The sequence below is a fragment of the Rhincodon typus genome, chromosome 11 (genome assembly GCF_021869965.1).
Source record: "Rhincodon typus isolate 14 chromosome 11, sRhiTyp1.1, whole genome shotgun sequence".
Classification (NCBI taxonomy): domain Eukaryota; kingdom Metazoa; phylum Chordata; class Chondrichthyes; order Orectolobiformes; family Rhincodontidae; genus Rhincodon; species Rhincodon typus.
Window position 1 is genome coordinate 32,663,274 of NC_063342.1, and position 17,818 is coordinate 32,681,091.

Below are 17,818 nucleotides of genomic sequence, written 5' to 3' on the forward strand. Positions count from 1 at the left end.
CTCCCGCAAGGAGCTTGAACAGTTCATCAACTTTACTAACACTTTTCACCCCAACCTCAAATTCACCTGGACCATCTTTGATACCTCCCTCTACTTCCTGGACCTCTCTGTCTCCATCTCTGGTGACCGCCTCAACTGATATATCTATTTCAAGCCCACCGACTCCCACAGCTACCTAGACTACACCTCCTCTCACCCACTTCTGCAAGAATGCAATCCCCTACTCCTAATTCCTTTGCCTCCGCTGCGTCTGGTCCCAAGATGGGACATTCCATTCCTGAACATCCCAGGTGTCCCCTTATTTCAAGGACCGCAATTTCCACCACTCCCCACCATCCCGCCATGATCGAAAATGCTCTCAACCGCATCTCTTGCATTTCCCGCACCTCTATGCTGCACTCACATCCCCTCCCCCCACCAACAAAAACAAAGACAGAATCCCCCTCGTACTCGCATATCACACCACCAACCTCTGTATCCAACATATCATTCTCTGCCACTTGTTTTTTACAATCCCTACAGTGCGGAAACAGGCCCTTCGGCCCAACGAGTCCACACCGACTCTGAGCATCCCATGCAGACCCATCTCCCTATAACCCACCTAATCTACACATTCCTGCACACTATGGACAATTTAACATGGCCAATGCACCTGGCTTGCACATCTTTGGACTATGGAAGGAAAATGGAGCACCCAGAGAAAACCCACACAGACACGGAGAATGTGCAAGCTCCACACAGACAGTCGCCTGAGGGTGGAATCGAAACCAGGTCCCTGACACTGAGGCAGCAGTTCTAATCACTGAGCCACCTTGCTGCCGTTTACATTGCCGTGGGTCTCACTTCTGCCACCTACAATCCGACCCCACAACTAAAGATGTATTTCCCTCCCCACCCGTCTGCTTTTTGTAGGGACGGCTCTCTGCACAACTCCCTCGTCCACTCCACACTCCACACTCCCCACCACCCCTGGCACTTTCCCTGCAACCGCAGAAAGTGCTACACCTGCCCCTACACCACGCCCCTCACCTCCATTCAAGGCACCAAACAGGCCTTCCACATCAGACAGAGGTTCACCTGCACATCCATCAACATAGTCGACTGTATCCGCTGTTCCCGATGTGGCCTCCTCTACATCGGTGAGACCAAGTGGAGGCTCGGTGACCACTTTGTAGAGCACCTGCGCTCTGTTCGCAACAAACGACAACACCTTCCAGTCGCCAGCCATTTCACCTCCCCCTCCCACTCCCTGGGTCACATATCCATCCTGGGTCGTCTCCAGTGTCACCATGACGCCACCCTCAAACTGGAGGAGCAGCGCCTCATATATTCCACCTTGGGAGCCTACAGCCCAATGGCCTTAATGTGGATTTTACCAGTTTCAAAATCTCTCCACCCATGGCCTCATCCAATGTCCAACCCTCACTCTCATCCCCGCCTCCTTGACCTGACACAACCTGTCCATCTTCTCTCTAATCTGTCTGCCCCTCCCACCTCACTGACCAATCCCTACCACTCCCTACCTGCACTCCCCTATCACCATCCCACCTACCTCCCCTAGCCCCACCCCTCCTCTCTCTCTTTATTTCTGAGCTTCCTTTTCCCCCTCCCCATTTCTGAAGAAGGGTCCCAACCAGAAACATCAACTTTCCTGTTCCTCTGATGCTGCCTGGCCTGCTGTGTTTCTCCAGCTCCACACTGTTATCTCTGACTCCAGCATCTGCAGTTCTTACTACGTTCTTTATTAATCTGAATTTTAATCAATCTTGCATAATCCTAATTAATTTGATTAATCTCATTGCCCAGCTCTTCATCCAACAATAGCTCCCTCCTAAAGGTTACCTCACATTACAAGGGAACTTTGATCAGCTGAGCCAATGGGCTGAGGAGTGGCAGATGGAGTTTAACTTCGGTAAATGTGAGGTGCTGCATTTTAGAAAGGCAGATCAGGGCAGGACTTATACACTTAATGGTACGGTCCTGGGGAGTATTGCTGTACGAAGAGACCTTGGAGTGCAGGTTCATAGTTCCTTGAAAGTAGAGTCACAAGTAGACAGGGTAGTGAAGAAGGCATTTGGTATGTTTGCATTTATTGGTCAGTGCACTAAGTATAGTAGTTGGAAGGTCATTTTGCGGCTCTACAGAACAATGGCCTTAATGTGGATTTTACCAGTTTCAAAATCTCTCCACCCATGGCCTCATCCCATGTCCAACCCTCACTCTCATCCCCGCCACTTTTGGAATACTGCGTTCAGTTCTGGTCTCTCTGCTGCAGGAAGGATTTTATGAAACTTGAATGGTCTCAGAAAAGAATTGAGGATGTTGCCAGGATTGGAGGGTTTGAGCAATAGGGAGAGGCTTAATAGGTTGGGTCTATGTTCTTTGGAGCATCAGAGGCTAAATGGTGACCTCGTTGAAGTTTATAAAATCGTGATAGTGAATAGCTAAGATCTTTTCTCCAGATTAGGGGAGTCCAAAACTAGACTGCATAGGTTTAAGGTGAGAGGGGAACAATTTAAAAGAGACCTAAGGAGCAACTTTTTTAGTGCAGAGGGTGGTGCGTGTATGGATTGAGCTGCTAGAGGAAGTGGTGGAGGCTGATAAAAGGCATTTAAAAGGCATCTGGATGGGTATATGAACTGGAAGGGCTTAGACTGATATGGGCCAAATGCTGGCAAATGGGACTAGATTAATTTAGAATATCTTGTCGGCATGGATAAGTTGGACCAAAGGATGTGTTTCCATGCTGTACATCTCTAAGATTCTGTCTGTAACAAGATGATCAAGGAAACTCTGCTGAACACATTTTATAAATTCATCTCCATATTTACTGCACCACTGAGATCATCCCAGTTGATATGAGACATATATATTTACAATATATAAATTACTTCGATGATGGAAGTGAATGTACTATCACCAAGTTTGAAAATGACACTAAAGCCATCAAAGTGGCTGTCCAGGCCAAGTTGTTGTGCATTCGAGGCTGAAACAAACTGATTTTTAATCAGTAAGTAAATCGAGGGTTGTGAGGAAAAGGCAGGAAAGTGGGGCTGAGAGTGTGGTCGGGGCGTGGAATGCATTGCCGGAGAGGGTAGTGGAGTCGGCCTCATTAGGGGCATTTAAGCAGCTATTAGATAGGCATATGGATGATAGTATAAGGTAGCGGTGGAGGTTAGATAGAATTTAGGATTAAGGTAAAAGTTCGGCACAACAGAGTGGGCCGAAGGGCCTGTACTGTGCTGTACTGTTCCATGTTCTATGTTCTATGAAGATTATCAGATCAGTCACAATCTCACTGATTACTGAGCAGACTCACTGGGTCGAATGGCCTTTCTCTTTTTGGCGGTGTATTAAATACACCTAGTGACCTGACCATTGCCATTTTTTTCCCCTTGTTTGCAACCCTTAGCAAGGTCAGAGACGATTTGATATCTCGGGGACATCCTCAATTTTGACCACTGGTTCCTTAGCTAGTCTTTTATTTTTAGCACTTTCTTCCATTGCAATGATGGGTTTTGCGTGGAATTTATAACCCAGAAGGCCATTTGACCTCAATGGCGAGTGCTGAGGTTTATGCTCCACACAGACCATTTCCCATTCTCTATGTCAAACCTTAGCATATCATTCTGTTCTTTTTTTTCCCCCTCCAATGTTAATCAACATTCCCCTGAATGCATCGATACTGACCATGTCAACCACACCTTGTAGCAAGTTCCATGTTCTGATTACTCACTGGATAAAACAAGTTTTTTCTGAATTCCCGGTTGAATTTATTCATGAGTATCTTGTAGTGATGAATCCTAGTTCTGACCTGCTGTACAAGTGAAAACATCCCTTGTCTGCTCCATCCAACCTTTCACCCCGTTGTCTGCTGTCTTCCTTAATTCCAGTCAGTTCAGTCTTTCCTGATGGGTATAATGTCTAGCTTCATCCTGTTTAATCTTTCTTAAGCCTTCTCCATTGCATCTACATCCTTCCTATAAAATGAAGATCAGACTTTTTATAGTATTCCAAGTATGGTCTTGGTTCTATACAATTTTATCGCAACTTCTCTGATTATCAATTAATTTCTGCTAAAAATGTGTATTATTTTCTTTTTATGGCTTTATTAACTTTTGATGTTGACACAGTGTGGAGCTGGAGGAACACAGGTCAGGCAGCATCAAAGGAGCAGGAAAATCGACGTTTCGGGTCCGGAGCCTTCCACACTTCTGATGAAGGTCCTGACCCGAAACGTCGACTTTCCTGTTCCACAGTTAACTCTGCCTCCAGCAAGTCCGGTTCTGGCTATCTCTTAACCTTTTTGGTGCTTCTTTGTGATTTTTGTATTTGTACTATGATCCTCCTGTTCCTTGACACCATTTATAATGCTTATATTCAAAAGAGGGTGAGATTTCCTTATTGTTCGTACTCAAATGTGCCACCTCATCTGTTAATTCAAGTCTGTTTGCTTATAACTGTTTAAAATATGATTGTTGTTGAATTTCTAAGAAAAATAAGGTGGCACAAATTTAAAGCAACCACAAAAAAAAATTGAAGGTCAGGGTAGAATGAGGAATTCACTCTCACAAACTGATGCAACAGAAAACATAAGTTGCTTGAAAGTGTACGTAGTTGAATGCTAAAGCAGAGTATACATAGGTGTGGACTATGAGCAGAAGAATGGAATTTCATTGGTCACCTCAGAAGAAAAGTATAGGTACAGACTGGCAACCAATATGTCCTTTGTTCGGTATGGTAGTATAATTTTGTATAAATATATAAATGACTGTGCTGCTTCCCTGCTCTGCACTAGCGATGAACTTGTATTTATCTCTTTCTCTCCTGTTGTCTCATCAACCCAGATGCATCCCAATTTACAAAGCTCATCTTGTCCAGGAGAATCAACTCCTTTCTCAACCTTATTACTACTAAACTACTGACCACCCAACATCCCTCCTTGGCTTTTCTGTCAGGTGACATTAGCTATGCTTTCTTCTCTAATACTGTCTGACCCACTGTCATAGTAACTCCTGTCAACACCTCAAATCTGACTTCTCTTTAAAAAAAAAGCCAAGCCATTGACGACTCCATAATTGCAAAGTACTGCCTGATGTTTAGCCTCTCTTTCCTTTTCTAAAAGTCCTTGCATCTTTTCCCAGCTTTCACATTTGAAAACCTCGGATTGGCTTTCAGTGCCTACCATAGTTCAAAATGTCTCTTTATCAAAGTCGTAAGTGGCATTTGGTGACTTTACCATACATAAGCCATCCCTTCTCGACCTGTCTGTGCTTTTTAACACAGTTGATCTCACAATCCTCCTCCAGTGCCTTTCCAATGTTATGTAGCTAGATTGAGCTACACTTTCTTGGTTCTGTTTTGCCAGGTTTGATTTTTGACTTTGCTAATGATATCAAAAGATTCCCATCACATGGTTTCTCTTCCAGCTCCTGCACTACTGCCTCTTTTTTCCCCCTAAGAATCTAGCCTTGGCCCTCTCCTGGTTATCATTTGCAAATCACCCCTTGAAACACTATTCAAAATTACAATATTGCTTCCTTGTGTATGCTAACCACATCCAGCTCTACTTCGCCACTACCCCTCCTGATCCATGCACTTTCTCCAGATTGCCAGACCGCTTGTCTGACATCAGTACTTGATAAGCAGAAATTTCCTCCAATTAAATATCAAGAAGACAGCTCCTTCCACTTCCGATTATTAGACAATAACTCAATTTTATTCTCTGGCAAGTGATACATCGTTCTCAACTTTGTCTTCATAGAGTAGAATCATAGAATCCCTACAGTGTGGAAGCAGGTCATTTGGCCCATCGAGTCCACACCAACCCTCTGAAGAGTATCCCACCTAGACCCACCCCATTCCTGTAACCCTGCATTCCCCGTGGCTAATCCACTTAACCTACACTTCCCTGGGTACAATGGGTAATTTAGTTTGGCCAATCCACTTAACCTGCACATCTTTGAACCCGGATGAAACCCACGCAGACATGGGGAGAACGTGCAAACTTCACCCAGTCATCTGAGGGTGGAATTGAACTTGTGTCCCTGGCACTGAGAGGCAGCAGTGCTAACCACTGAGCCACCATGCCACCCCATCTTATTTAATCATGAGGTACTTCCAATGGAATTGCCTTTTCCTACTCCATAATATTGTCTGACTTTTCCCAGCTTAGTTTATCTGCTGAAACTCTCATCATGTTTGGTGCTGTTCGACTTGATTATTCTAACATGTTTTTGGCTGGCTTCCATGTTCTAACCTTCAAAACTGGAGGTAATCCAAAAATTAGCTACTCCTGTACTAACTTGCACAAAGTCCTATTTACGCAATCATACTCTATCTGCTGACCTAAGTGATCTTCTGGTTAAGCAGCACTTAGATTCTCAATCCTGTTTTCAGATCCATCCATTGTTTCAACCATCCCTATTAATTTGCAGGAGCGCAACCCTCTAATCTCTGTATGCTTCTAATTCTAGTGCTTAAGTGCCTTGACTTTGATCCATCTGCCATTGGTGGCAATGCTGCAAAGGCCCCACGTTCTGGAATTCTTTTTTGGAAAGCTTTTTGTCTCTTCACCTGATTTCCCTGTTTGGGACACTCCTTAAAACCTACCTATTTGAGGTTTTTAGTCATTCGTTGTAATAGCACCCTAGACTGTGTGTTTGTCAAGTTTTGCTTTGTAGTACTCCGGTGAAATGCCTTGGGAAATGTATTTCATTCATGAGACTATCTAAATGAGCTGTCATGCCAGATGAAGTGAGCATCCTAGTTTGTGTGATAACGAGGTGTAGAGCTGGATGAATACAGCAGGCCAAGCAGCATCATAGGAGCAGGAAGGCCGACGTTTCAGCAGAAGGGTCCAGGCCCGAAACGTCAGCCTTCCTGCTCCTACGATGCTGCTTGGCCTGCTGTGTTCATCCAGCTCTACACCTTGTTATCTCAGATTCTCCAGCATCTGCAGTCCCTACTATCCTAGTTTGTGTGTCTTTTTGAAAGAAAATACTGCTCTCTAGCTTAATGAATCCTAGAGTATTTTATTGCTTTAGCAGTTATTTGCTTCTGCTCGGCATATTTTTAGCTACTGATATTTGCTTGCATGGGTTTTCAAACATTTATAGTTAATCTAAAGTGTTTAAATTGATCTTTCTACATTTTTGAATGGTCAAGTTTAATAGCTATTAGACTGGTAGGTTTCTAAGAAATTCAGATATTTACCAAGGAAGGCTGAAGGTAAATTTGACTGGGAAGTTATTCTATGGTTATTTCTGTGAAAATGTACCAAATTTCTGTGTATTGATATTTGCAATGTTGCACTTCTGTTTTTAAATCAAGGATAGCATTTCAAAAATTAATTTCATTAGCGTTTTATTGTAATGAAAGTAATTTTAGTTTTCTCTTCTGTCCCAGATACCAACACTGCTGTGGACCGTGGACAGTCTACCAATGCAGCTTCAGCTTCGGCATCCAACTCAACCTGAGGGCGGGAAAGCCCTGGCTCAAATTTCCAGTCAGCTGCAAAAATGCTGGTCAACTATGAAAATTGTCATTAGTGTTCATTTTATTTAATCTTGTTTCAAAAACATACACAAAATAAATACAAACCAATCATTTACTCACTGAAGAGGGATTGAAAAGGAATAAGGAGAAATGTTAAACTCCTCCCTTGACAATCTTTTATTGAAGTCTGCCGTAGTGTTCAAATCTCCCCCACCCAATCCAAAAACATGAAAGGCTGAGGTGTGTTTCACTCTGGTGTAGTGCAGGGTATGATTTGGCATGAAGCATTGCCATTGGATTCATTCTTAAGAATCTGAGTAAGAAGGTAGTAATACTTAGTTATAGATATTAGATTTTATCAATACTGGACCTGTACCAGCAACATATGGACAAGGGTACAGATCCACTGAAATAGCTACTGCAAGAAAGACCAGAGACTCCAGTCACCATAATCTCCCTGAATAGAAGTGAAGTTGGATATTTTCAGTACTTTTATGTCAGTTGATCATTTGACTCTTCAGGGCTGAAGTTTTTTTTGTGTGGTCCAGTGCAACTCTATACTGGCCTCATTTATTTAAAGCAAAGTTTTGCAGAAGCAGTGTAGCACATACACATCCAAGTTGATAAACCGCAGGTCCTAGATGATTTCTGAGCTACACCAACTGAAATACAGTCTTGAGTTCTTGAAGGAGTGTAAAAAATTATCCCAGTGATTTCAGATTTCCTCTTTTCTCCTGTCTTTTTTCAGCCATTTCCCCTTAACCACCACCTATTTTTGATTATTTTTGTTTTGTACATAAAGTATGTGGACCTGGGAACTGATGAGAGCAACAAACATTCAGGGCAAATTTCGTTAATTGTAGGAGAGCTTTTAAAGCCATATAGTTTCAATTCTGTACTATAGGTGCGGCTACAATGTAACAATAAGGAACTAGTGCTGTATAGTATATAGTTTGGAGTGCCTTTGCTTCCAATGTTTGATTTTTTTTTTAAATTGCTGTCCCTCACAGTATATTTGCTATTTCTTTCATATTTAACCCTTTATGTACCTTTTTTAAGTTGACATCTGTCCTGTAGAGAAATTTTATTTTTATTGCTTATATCAGATTCACACTGCAGTTGGAACAAAAACAGATGTACAGAATTGTTGAACACTTCAAAAGTTGCATATTTCACTATTTAAAATGTTTGGGCTCTCAGCAGATTATGACAATTTGCGGTTTGAGACTGGATTATTCTACAGAAAATTGTTTCCAGTTAATTTGGCAGAGTTAATGTGAAAGAAAGCTACAATATAACATACTAGAATTTATATACATGTGTAACCAACTATTTGAACACTTGTGCTATGCCAACTCTGTTTTACTCTCCAAAAATTTACTGTAGGATATGAATCTAGGAATGAAAGTAAACCTGGCAGAGTTGCTAATAGTGCTGCATGAACTGATGACTTTAAATTTTTAATGTACAAATGATATAATTATTTGACATTTTATAATGCAAATCTTGATTTTAATTACTTTTGTTTTACCAAATGCTTTTATCTTGTGTGCACCGAGTTAACACTGGAGTGTCCCATTACATGGCTTCCTATCTGAACTGCAGCTTTAATTTGCAGCTTCTAAAGTTTCAAGTGAATTTGTACTAAGGATGAGGGAACTGTTAGGATTTGGTTAGTGCCTTTAAAGGAGCAAGTTCATATTGTCCATTGAACTTTTGCCCTTTTCTTCTGTTCTGTTTTTGTAACAGACGTAGCACTATTTTTGCTAAAATACCACAGTGGTGATATTGTCACTTTTTGCATTCACAAAATAGATCTGTAAACTGGTATATAATGAGGAAATGCCACTAAATACTGCAGTGGGGAAGTGGACATTGGGCAAAAATGGGATAAAGGGCAAGTTTAATCCAAATGGTTTGCTCATCCTTAAAGCACCTGTACTGCAGTATATATTCATTACAAACAACAAGATACGCACTAGCATCTGCAGTGTACAAGGTATGAGTGAATTTCCAAGTAAAGCTGAATTGGCTGTGTATATTGTCTGATTCCTGTAATGGAGTGTACACTATCACTTTGTCATTTTGTTAAATCTTTTGGAAGTTTTATAACCTGTCCTTATAATTTAGCCTAACAGTTGTATGTGTATTTTCTGGCAATTCAATACCACAAACTGATGAAATTCAGTTCACTTTATATTTCTTGAGATCCTGTATTTCCATAAACTTTAAAAAAAATTTTCACCATATAAGTGACACAGTCCCTTTGAAGAAAATGAAACGTTTGGAAATCGGATCCAAAATTAGGTGTTTTTTTTTTTTGTAGTTTTATTTTTGAAACCTTTTTTCAAGTTATCCCTCACGTTGTTTATGTTTAGTACCATTTTGTCAGTGCATGGGCCCTTCTGCTGCTGCTTCTCTGAGCCGACCACTGGCCTCAGCCAAATTTCTTTAATGAAAAGGCAGATTTCTTCAGAAATTGGATACAATAAATGCTTTCCTTTTTTCTTGAGGGTCTGATCAAAGGGAACATTTTCTTGAGCTTTGAAGTTCAAGCTAATTGTTCCACATAAAGGAAAATCAGAAAGAGGTGGTTTAGAGTTGTTTTAAAAAAAATCTTGCACAGTAGGAAGCAAATTTTCAAGATTTTCAAACCATGTCCTGCTTTTAAACATTCTACCAGTTTGAGCTACAAAATCTGTGGGGCAAAAGTTTTTGGACATAGGTTAAATCAGGCTAGTGCCAAATGAGCAGAACTTCCAGCGAGCATTAGGCTGATACTTGATAGTAGATTTTGGGGGACACTGTAGCAGAAAGTGTTGAGCAGACCTGGGTATTGGCATTACATCTTAAACAGCAGGTATACGTGTGCAATTTCAAGTTCTGTGGGCAGTTTAAGGGATTCCAGAATTGTAAGAGAACTATCTAGAATTGGTTTGTACAGTTTTTTTTTGGTGTAAGCTATTCTTTAATAGTGCACATCATAAAAATATTTTTATTACAATATGGAAATTAATATTCAAACAGGTAGTACATACTTTAGATTTTTATTTTTTAGTGTACACAATAAATATTCCTCATCTTTGTGTGTTTTATTGTTACAAAAAAGCTTATTCACTACAGAATTGTTACTTCAGCTCCCAATCTTGAGGAAATTCTAAAGTGGATTTTTCAAGATGTGGGCTACTGTAATAATTATAGTGGCAGCGGGTAGTGAATGAGTTAATTAGCAATGTGAACTGGTAGTTTGATCGGGATGGTCTTTGTTACACAATTTGTATAAATATCCAAAACGCAATCTCAGTACCTTCTGTATTCCTCAAGGGAGTGGAGGAAAAGACAAACTACTAAAATGCTTCAGTCAGCTTCCTAAGACTGAGATTCAGAAATGTGGCTATTGATTTAGCAGTAAATCAAATGAGAGTCATCCACTAGCATGTTGCTAGCCAGCTAGAATTAAATTCAAGCCCAGCCTATTTGTATTGCATTGGCTGTAATGAAGTTTCAGTGCTTTAATTTGTTTTTTTTTTGATAAAGTGCTATTTGGTGCCATTCCTCTTTCAATTCACTGGTCCTGAGAAGGTCCAAATAATATCATTACACCAGGAATACAATGTAGCTGTGAGCTGTAGTCTCTCAATAACTGGGTTTAGTGAAAGTAGCATAACTTTGATCTAAATTTCCCCTGGTTTGAACTCTTCAGGGGGGTGGACGGTGTCTCCAATTGCTGCCTGCTCAATTTGACTTCCAAATTGAAATGAATGGTTAGAATTTTATTGCAACGATCAACCAAATCTTTGAAACGAAGATGAAATGCTGAAAGTCATTGCCTACATCTTTGTTTTTATGTTGCAGTTTGCAATTGGTACACAAAGGGTTAAACGTGGTAATTTACTTGTGTGACTACCTGCTTGCCTGTATAATCCGCATTAGAGATGTTTTGCTATGCTTCACACAGCCTGTATACAAAAGCTTGACCACCTCTCTTGTCAAAAAGGACTGTGGATAATATACAACCATTGCATCACTTGTGAACTGTCTTGGTTTTAAAAAAAGCAAAAAAACAAAAAAAAAACCTGTTTAACATTATTACTTGAATGCTTCTGTTTGTGACTGAATTTTTATTTCATTTTAATATAAATTTTTGTGAAGTATGCTTGATGTTTATCCCTGTAAATACAATTCGTTCTGTGTGACTCGGTTCCGAATAGATACTGGTACTGTAATTTGCATTAAATAAACAGTAGGATAGGCCACAAACAATTCATAGTTCCTTCCTGTCTAATTTTGTAAGTCTTCCTTTTCTCGTGCAGTTGATTTGATCAAGTGAAAGTGGTTAATTCTTCCACAGGATTTAAACCTTTAATATAGGTTTGCAATGTAGTCTGCCTTTCTGTATTTAATAAAGTGTCTTGATTGTAACATTTTGAGTTAAATACATGTGGAAAAATATAGTTTAATCACTAGTAAAGAGCTACTGAGGGGAAAGAAAATCAAAATAGTGTATTTCAATATAAATATACCCATTAAATGATATTAAAACACTCAGCTGAGTGGTGTGGACGTCCAAAGAGTAGTTGTAAGCTTGGAGACGCTAAAGTAGAATGCTGTTTTAGTGATCTGTTTGGCCAGTACTGTAGTCCAAATGCTCACTATAACTTGTCAATGTATCAAAAGGCAGCCAAATCAACTCTGCTGATTCCTTAGTTTGCAGTACGTATGACTGCTGCTCACCATTCACTGGCATTTCGATATTCCAATATAAAGTATTTCTTTGCTCTTTTCAGCACTCTCCACCCCCTTTAAAAATATGTTCTGAACCAAACAGCCTTAATATGGAATAGAAATTAAACATTAATCTCTTGCATCTTGAGTGAATTTATTTAATTTGAGTGTAAAATTTGGTTTTCCGGCAAGAATACATGTAAAAGTAGTGATCAGTACTTTCAGTAATAAAATATGGTAGTGACCTAGGCAAAAGCCAAGACGTCAGTTACATTTTCTTCAGAAGTATTCAAGATGAACCAATTCGCTAAGTAATCATTGTAAATTTAATTACGTTTTACTCCATTTTTATTTACACTGTGCATTTGGACAGAGCTGTGATTACTTGCATCTGACTGAAACAATGTGAAGCTGAACTGCAAATTATATGGTTGTATATGAATACATACACAAGTGAGCTACCAGAGAAAATAATAGAAATTGCTGCTGTTTTTGTTTCCTCAAAGTGTTACTTGGCTTAAAACAATAAAATTATACCTAAATTGAAATAATGGTCTGAAACGTACCAGTTCCAGTGTCATGTAAGAATAGTAAAATGCATTTCTGTTTTGTGCATGATTACTGAAACTTTAGAATCAAAGCTGTTGAATCTGGTAAAATCTGTTGATATTTAAACTTTTTATTTCATTTAAAAAAACACAAACCTCAAGTGAGTTCCTATACTAACAGCAAAACTCAGGAGTAGGTTAACTGTGTTTTAACGGTGTATGTAAAAGAACTTTTAAATGTAATTATTATTTGAATTACAATATTCTCCATGTGGTTTAGATAGTTCGATGATGAAAATATGGGAGATTTTTGAGGTTTAGTCAAAAGTTGCATGACTTCCCCCATATGCCATGTTTTAATTTTTATTCCCTTCATATATTTTGTATTTTATTTCAATAAAATGTGTTTTAGCAGCAGGTCAGTGTTAAAACTGTAAAGATTCTTAATTTTCTTTCACGAGAAGACTTTTTAAACACACAGTAAAAATTTAGTCCCAACATTCTATTATAAATTGGAAAGAAAAAAAACAGCTTTTGTATGGCACCAAAATTGCACCCTTGGTACAGTACTCAAAATAGAGTCCCTGTCTGTAACACTTTTAGAAGTTTAAGTGACTTATAACTTGAACACACATACTGGAACTGCAGTGCTGTTTCTCTCCCCCCGAATATTCATGCTTCTAAACTTAAAGCTGGGAATATTTAAGTATCTCATTGGGGTTTTATCTCAAAACTTTGGCTCTGGGACACATGCTGGCTGTTTGAGGTAACATAATTTCACTCTGTCCTTCCCTTCTCAGGAGCACTAGTCTGTACAGCCATCTTTTATATAAGGATTTTACAGGACTGTCAAAACAATGGGAAAAGAACTTTTCTCCCAATCCTATGGTGTTTCCCTTAAGCTTGAAAAAAGCCTCGATTGTTGTTCTAAACTGGAGCTTGTCTATTTTGTTTGGTTGTAAATTGCTACCAGTGTACACCAAAGAAACCATTATTTTAAAGCTAGGTCTTATCAACTGTTTTAAAAGAAATTACCATGGCTATAGAAATATTTAGTGTCACAAAACCCACATTACTAAGCCAAAAACCCAAGCTTTCAGTCAATGATATTAAAATGTAGCATCACAATTCTGAATTCCTTTCAACAAGTGAATTCCAGCAATCGGAGTATAGTCCTTTTTTTCCCTTACTTGCAGTGCAGGCGTGTTTGAAGTGGCTGCTTTCAAAACTGTGGCCCTGTGAACACACTTATTAGGCCAATAACACACAGGTTTCAACCCCTTGTTTTGTATATTCCTGGAGGAAGTAGCAGAACAAATGAAGTAAGATCCATTCTCACTTCACTACAAAAGAGAAATGAAGAATAAAATCAAACTGAGAGCAACAAACATATGCATTAATTCATCTAGATTGGCTCAATTAACCTTTCAGTTCTAAGCACATTCTCTTTAAGATCTGGACAGAGCATCTACAATCACATTCTATTTCCCAAGGCTGAGATTTTCAAGTAATGTTTGTGTAGTTTCAGAGGTCTTTGCATTTGGTGCTCCTAAATTAATTCTGGTGGACTCTTTGGACCCTCTTGGTTGACAATGGTCTAATTTCAGTCATGAGGTTGGTCGTTGTAGTTTTTAGGGTCTGGCAATACCTTTCTAGCAATTCTAAGTACTTAATGGATGTGAAAGAAAAGTGGGAGGTGAGGCCCCTACATGGATAGAGAAAGGCTTCAAATTAACTGGACCAAAAACAAAGAACAAGGCATAGCATAACTTGGAGTAGGATCTTATGAAGAAGGTATTACTGAGTTGTTGGGAATGAGGTGGACCTCGAGAATAAAGTCGCAAGGGGTTCTGGGTGGCTACGGTAAATGCCTAGAAGCAATCAAGATCACGAATAGCTGGGGGAAGCCAACTTTAATGAGGATAAGAATGGATTTGACCCAGATGAATTAGATCCAAAGATTAACAGGCACAATTAAATAAACAATGTATGACCTTTTAATAGTTATATTCAAGTCCCCACGAGGGGGAGAAGGTACCACAAAAATATTAGGTAGGGGTGGAGGTTAGATAGACTTTAGGATTAGGGTAAAAGTTCGGCACAACATCGTGGACCGAAGGGCCTGAACTGTAAGGTACTGTTCTATGTTCTAAAAATTTGGAGCTCCTTGGATGGCAAAAGATTAATCAAGAAAAAAACGTGCTTTCAACATCTGGTGGATAATATAATTGAGAACCAGGTAAAATTTAGAAGATTTGAAGGGTAATCGCTAAAACAAATAAAAGAGTATGAGGAGAGACTGCCAGCTAACACAAAATGGAATTCAAAGGTATTTAGGTAGTAAAGGGAGGAGAAGTGGTGTTAATTCGGGATTTACACGAGAAACCAGCAGCTATGACTGATGCTGATGGCAGTCGTGTTTTTCTTCATCCCTTTTCCAGTGTGTCTCTATCCTTTTCATTGTTGGGGGATTAACGGGGCTGAACTCTTTAGCTGTCAAAGTCAGATAACGGAAATATGATGCTTGTTCAAAACGATGTAGGTAGTACAGAAATTCCATGCCACCTTCTCATTTTCATGATTGTGCTATGCAGCTCTATTGAATGTATTACTGAGTGGTTGTCCATCTCCAGAAAAGAGCCCAAGTTTGTGAGAGACCAGCACAACCAAACACTAGGCTTAACCATTTAAAACCACTTTGTTTCTCTTAACAGTACATTCTGGCTGCAGCAAAGTCCAAAACTGTATGGACAAGATTCTAGAGGATAATAGCAATGGTGCACCTGTCCAAGAAATGTGTGCCCAGGTTTTTGAATCATGGACAGGAGTAATGATGCAGTGGACTGGAGGAGAGGGGTTCTCCTCTCTTGTGTGGAGGCTCTCCTGATCCTAGAGATATTAATCAGTCAGTGCGAGCAGGTGGATGTGGAGATCAATGTCAGGAGTCTGTCCTCACGGACCTGGATGTAGTGCCTCAAGATGCTTTATTACCTCGTGCGAGTGATCTTGGTCAGTAAATGTATCCTTATGCCTAATCCTGCTACAAAGTCTCTCAATGTTCTTCATAAACACTTCATTTACTTATTAACGAGCACCCCTGCTCTTGGCTCAAACCTCACGTTCATATGATTCGCTTCACTGTCACACATTAGCATTGGAAACTGTACACATCTCTTAAGCCATCACACACAGTTTGTAGACATTTTATGTTTTGGGAGGAATGTATTTTCTGATGCGATATCTCTTTAAGACCAGTGTACAAGGGAACATTCTGAAAGAAGGTTAATGGTTTCCAAGAATGTCCATATGACCTCAAGTTTTGTGAGGATTAAAAATCAACAAGTAAATAGAAAGCTAGTTACAATGGGGTTGGGTCAGCCAGTATTTTCTGTGGCAGGTCATGTAAAGAGTAAATAAGCGCAGTTCCTCTACAATCGGAACAGCTTGTGTTAAACAGTTTTTTTGGCAGATCCTGATGTTAAAGTAGATCGGAATACAGAGCAGAGCCTGTTACTGCACATTTTAAACAGTTGAAAAGAGCAGAGGGCAGAAGACAGGGAATTTATGAATTGGTAAAACCTCTGCTGTGTCTGGGTTGCTGGAGACCACCATTTAATGCGGGGTCAGAGAAACAGAATTGTTGGGGTTTGTGTCATTGGGGGACTATCAAGACGCAAGTGAGTAGAAATGTGCGTTGTTAGTGGTAACCATGTCTAGGAACTGTAGCTGGATAGTGCTGATGAATGCAAAAAGGCCAAAACGATTGATTGGGAAGTGAAAGTTACTGTGAAAGAAAGGCCAAGTTGATAAATTGAGATTGTATGTTTTTCAATCTTTTTATTAACCGGCGCCTACGGATCTAGGAGTGTGCTGGTTGATCAAATATTCTGGGTAATCGAGAGGTCCACATAATATAAAAGCACGCACTAATAGAAACGTAATGAAGGGGGTAAACACGTCACTGTAATACTTTATTTACAGCATAAATCAATTAAAAATAATGCAACTTTACCTTAAATAAAATTTACTGGCAGAGAGCCTTCTTACACATTCTCAACTGACTACGCGGACATCGACGTTTATCGCAGTATTTGTGAAGAAACTGTCCCAATTGAATCAACTGTTGGTATGTTGTGTGACCATTCAATTGAACAAGTATATTTACATTGGGGTAAATACATTTTAGAAACTATAATAATGGAGTAAAATGGACAGAATAATGGAGTAAACTTTGCGGTCTTTGAGGTATACAATTTTGCCGGTTTATTGTGAGTGCTGGTTTACAAGGTGCTAGTTAAAACAAGGTTTGTTTTCATATTTGTGCAGGACTTGCAACCACAACAGGTGCGTCTTTGCATATAAACAATTGAAAGTGGAATTTGCCTCTTTAAGTGAAAGGCATTGGTGAAGATGGTGATGAGCTGCCTTCTTGAACCACTGCAGTCCAGATGCTGTAGGGGATCAGTTATTCACTGCAGGATTACTATCCTCTGAATTGCTTTTGTATCTGTAGTATTCATATGGCTAGTGCAATGCAGTTCCTGGTAACACTTGGAATGTTGGTAAAGGCGAGATTCAGTGATGGTAATGCCAGTGAATGCCATGGGTTGATGGTTGCATTTTCTCTCGTTGGCAGCGGTCATTGTCTGGCAATTGTGTGCCACAAATGGCACATTCGCCAAAGGGATGCTGTGGTCGAGAGTATGAAAAGGTGGGCAAGAGTGGTGAATGTAGGGTTACTGTTGGGATGGACAAGTTGTTGAAGTGGAAACTGTCTGTGAATTTGCTCTCTCTTAGTCTGTCCACTTACACCTCATCCAGGCATTGGTAAGACCACATCCAGTGGTGCAGTTTTAATCTCCTTATTTTACAGGATGTAAGTGCATTGGAGGCAGTTCATGACATTGAGTCCTGGTATGAGTGGATTGTCTTATAAAAGTAGGTTGGACAGACTGGACCTGTTTTCACTGTTTCCTTCCTTTGCCTGTTGTGCCAGTTATTCCTCCAACCTCCATCGCCTTCCTCTCTGCAGAGCTTCCCCTGTCAGT

The 17,818-nt window shown here is 39.8% G+C and overlaps 1 protein-coding gene across 1 annotated transcript in view; it reads left to right on the top strand.

Annotated features, from left to right (window-relative positions):
• gsk3ba (glycogen synthase kinase 3 beta, genome duplicate a) overlaps positions 1–12,770 on the top strand; it is an 80,579-nt gene extending 67,809 nt beyond the window's left edge. Inside the window, exon 11 of the mRNA XM_048603085.1 lies at positions 7,408–12,770. Within this exon, the coding sequence (XP_048459042.1) occupies positions 7,408–7,478 (71 nt within the window). The 3' untranslated portion in view covers positions 7,479–12,770. The remainder of the gene's footprint in view (positions 1–7,407) is intronic.
• Positions 12,771–17,818: the final 5,048 nt, after the last annotated feature.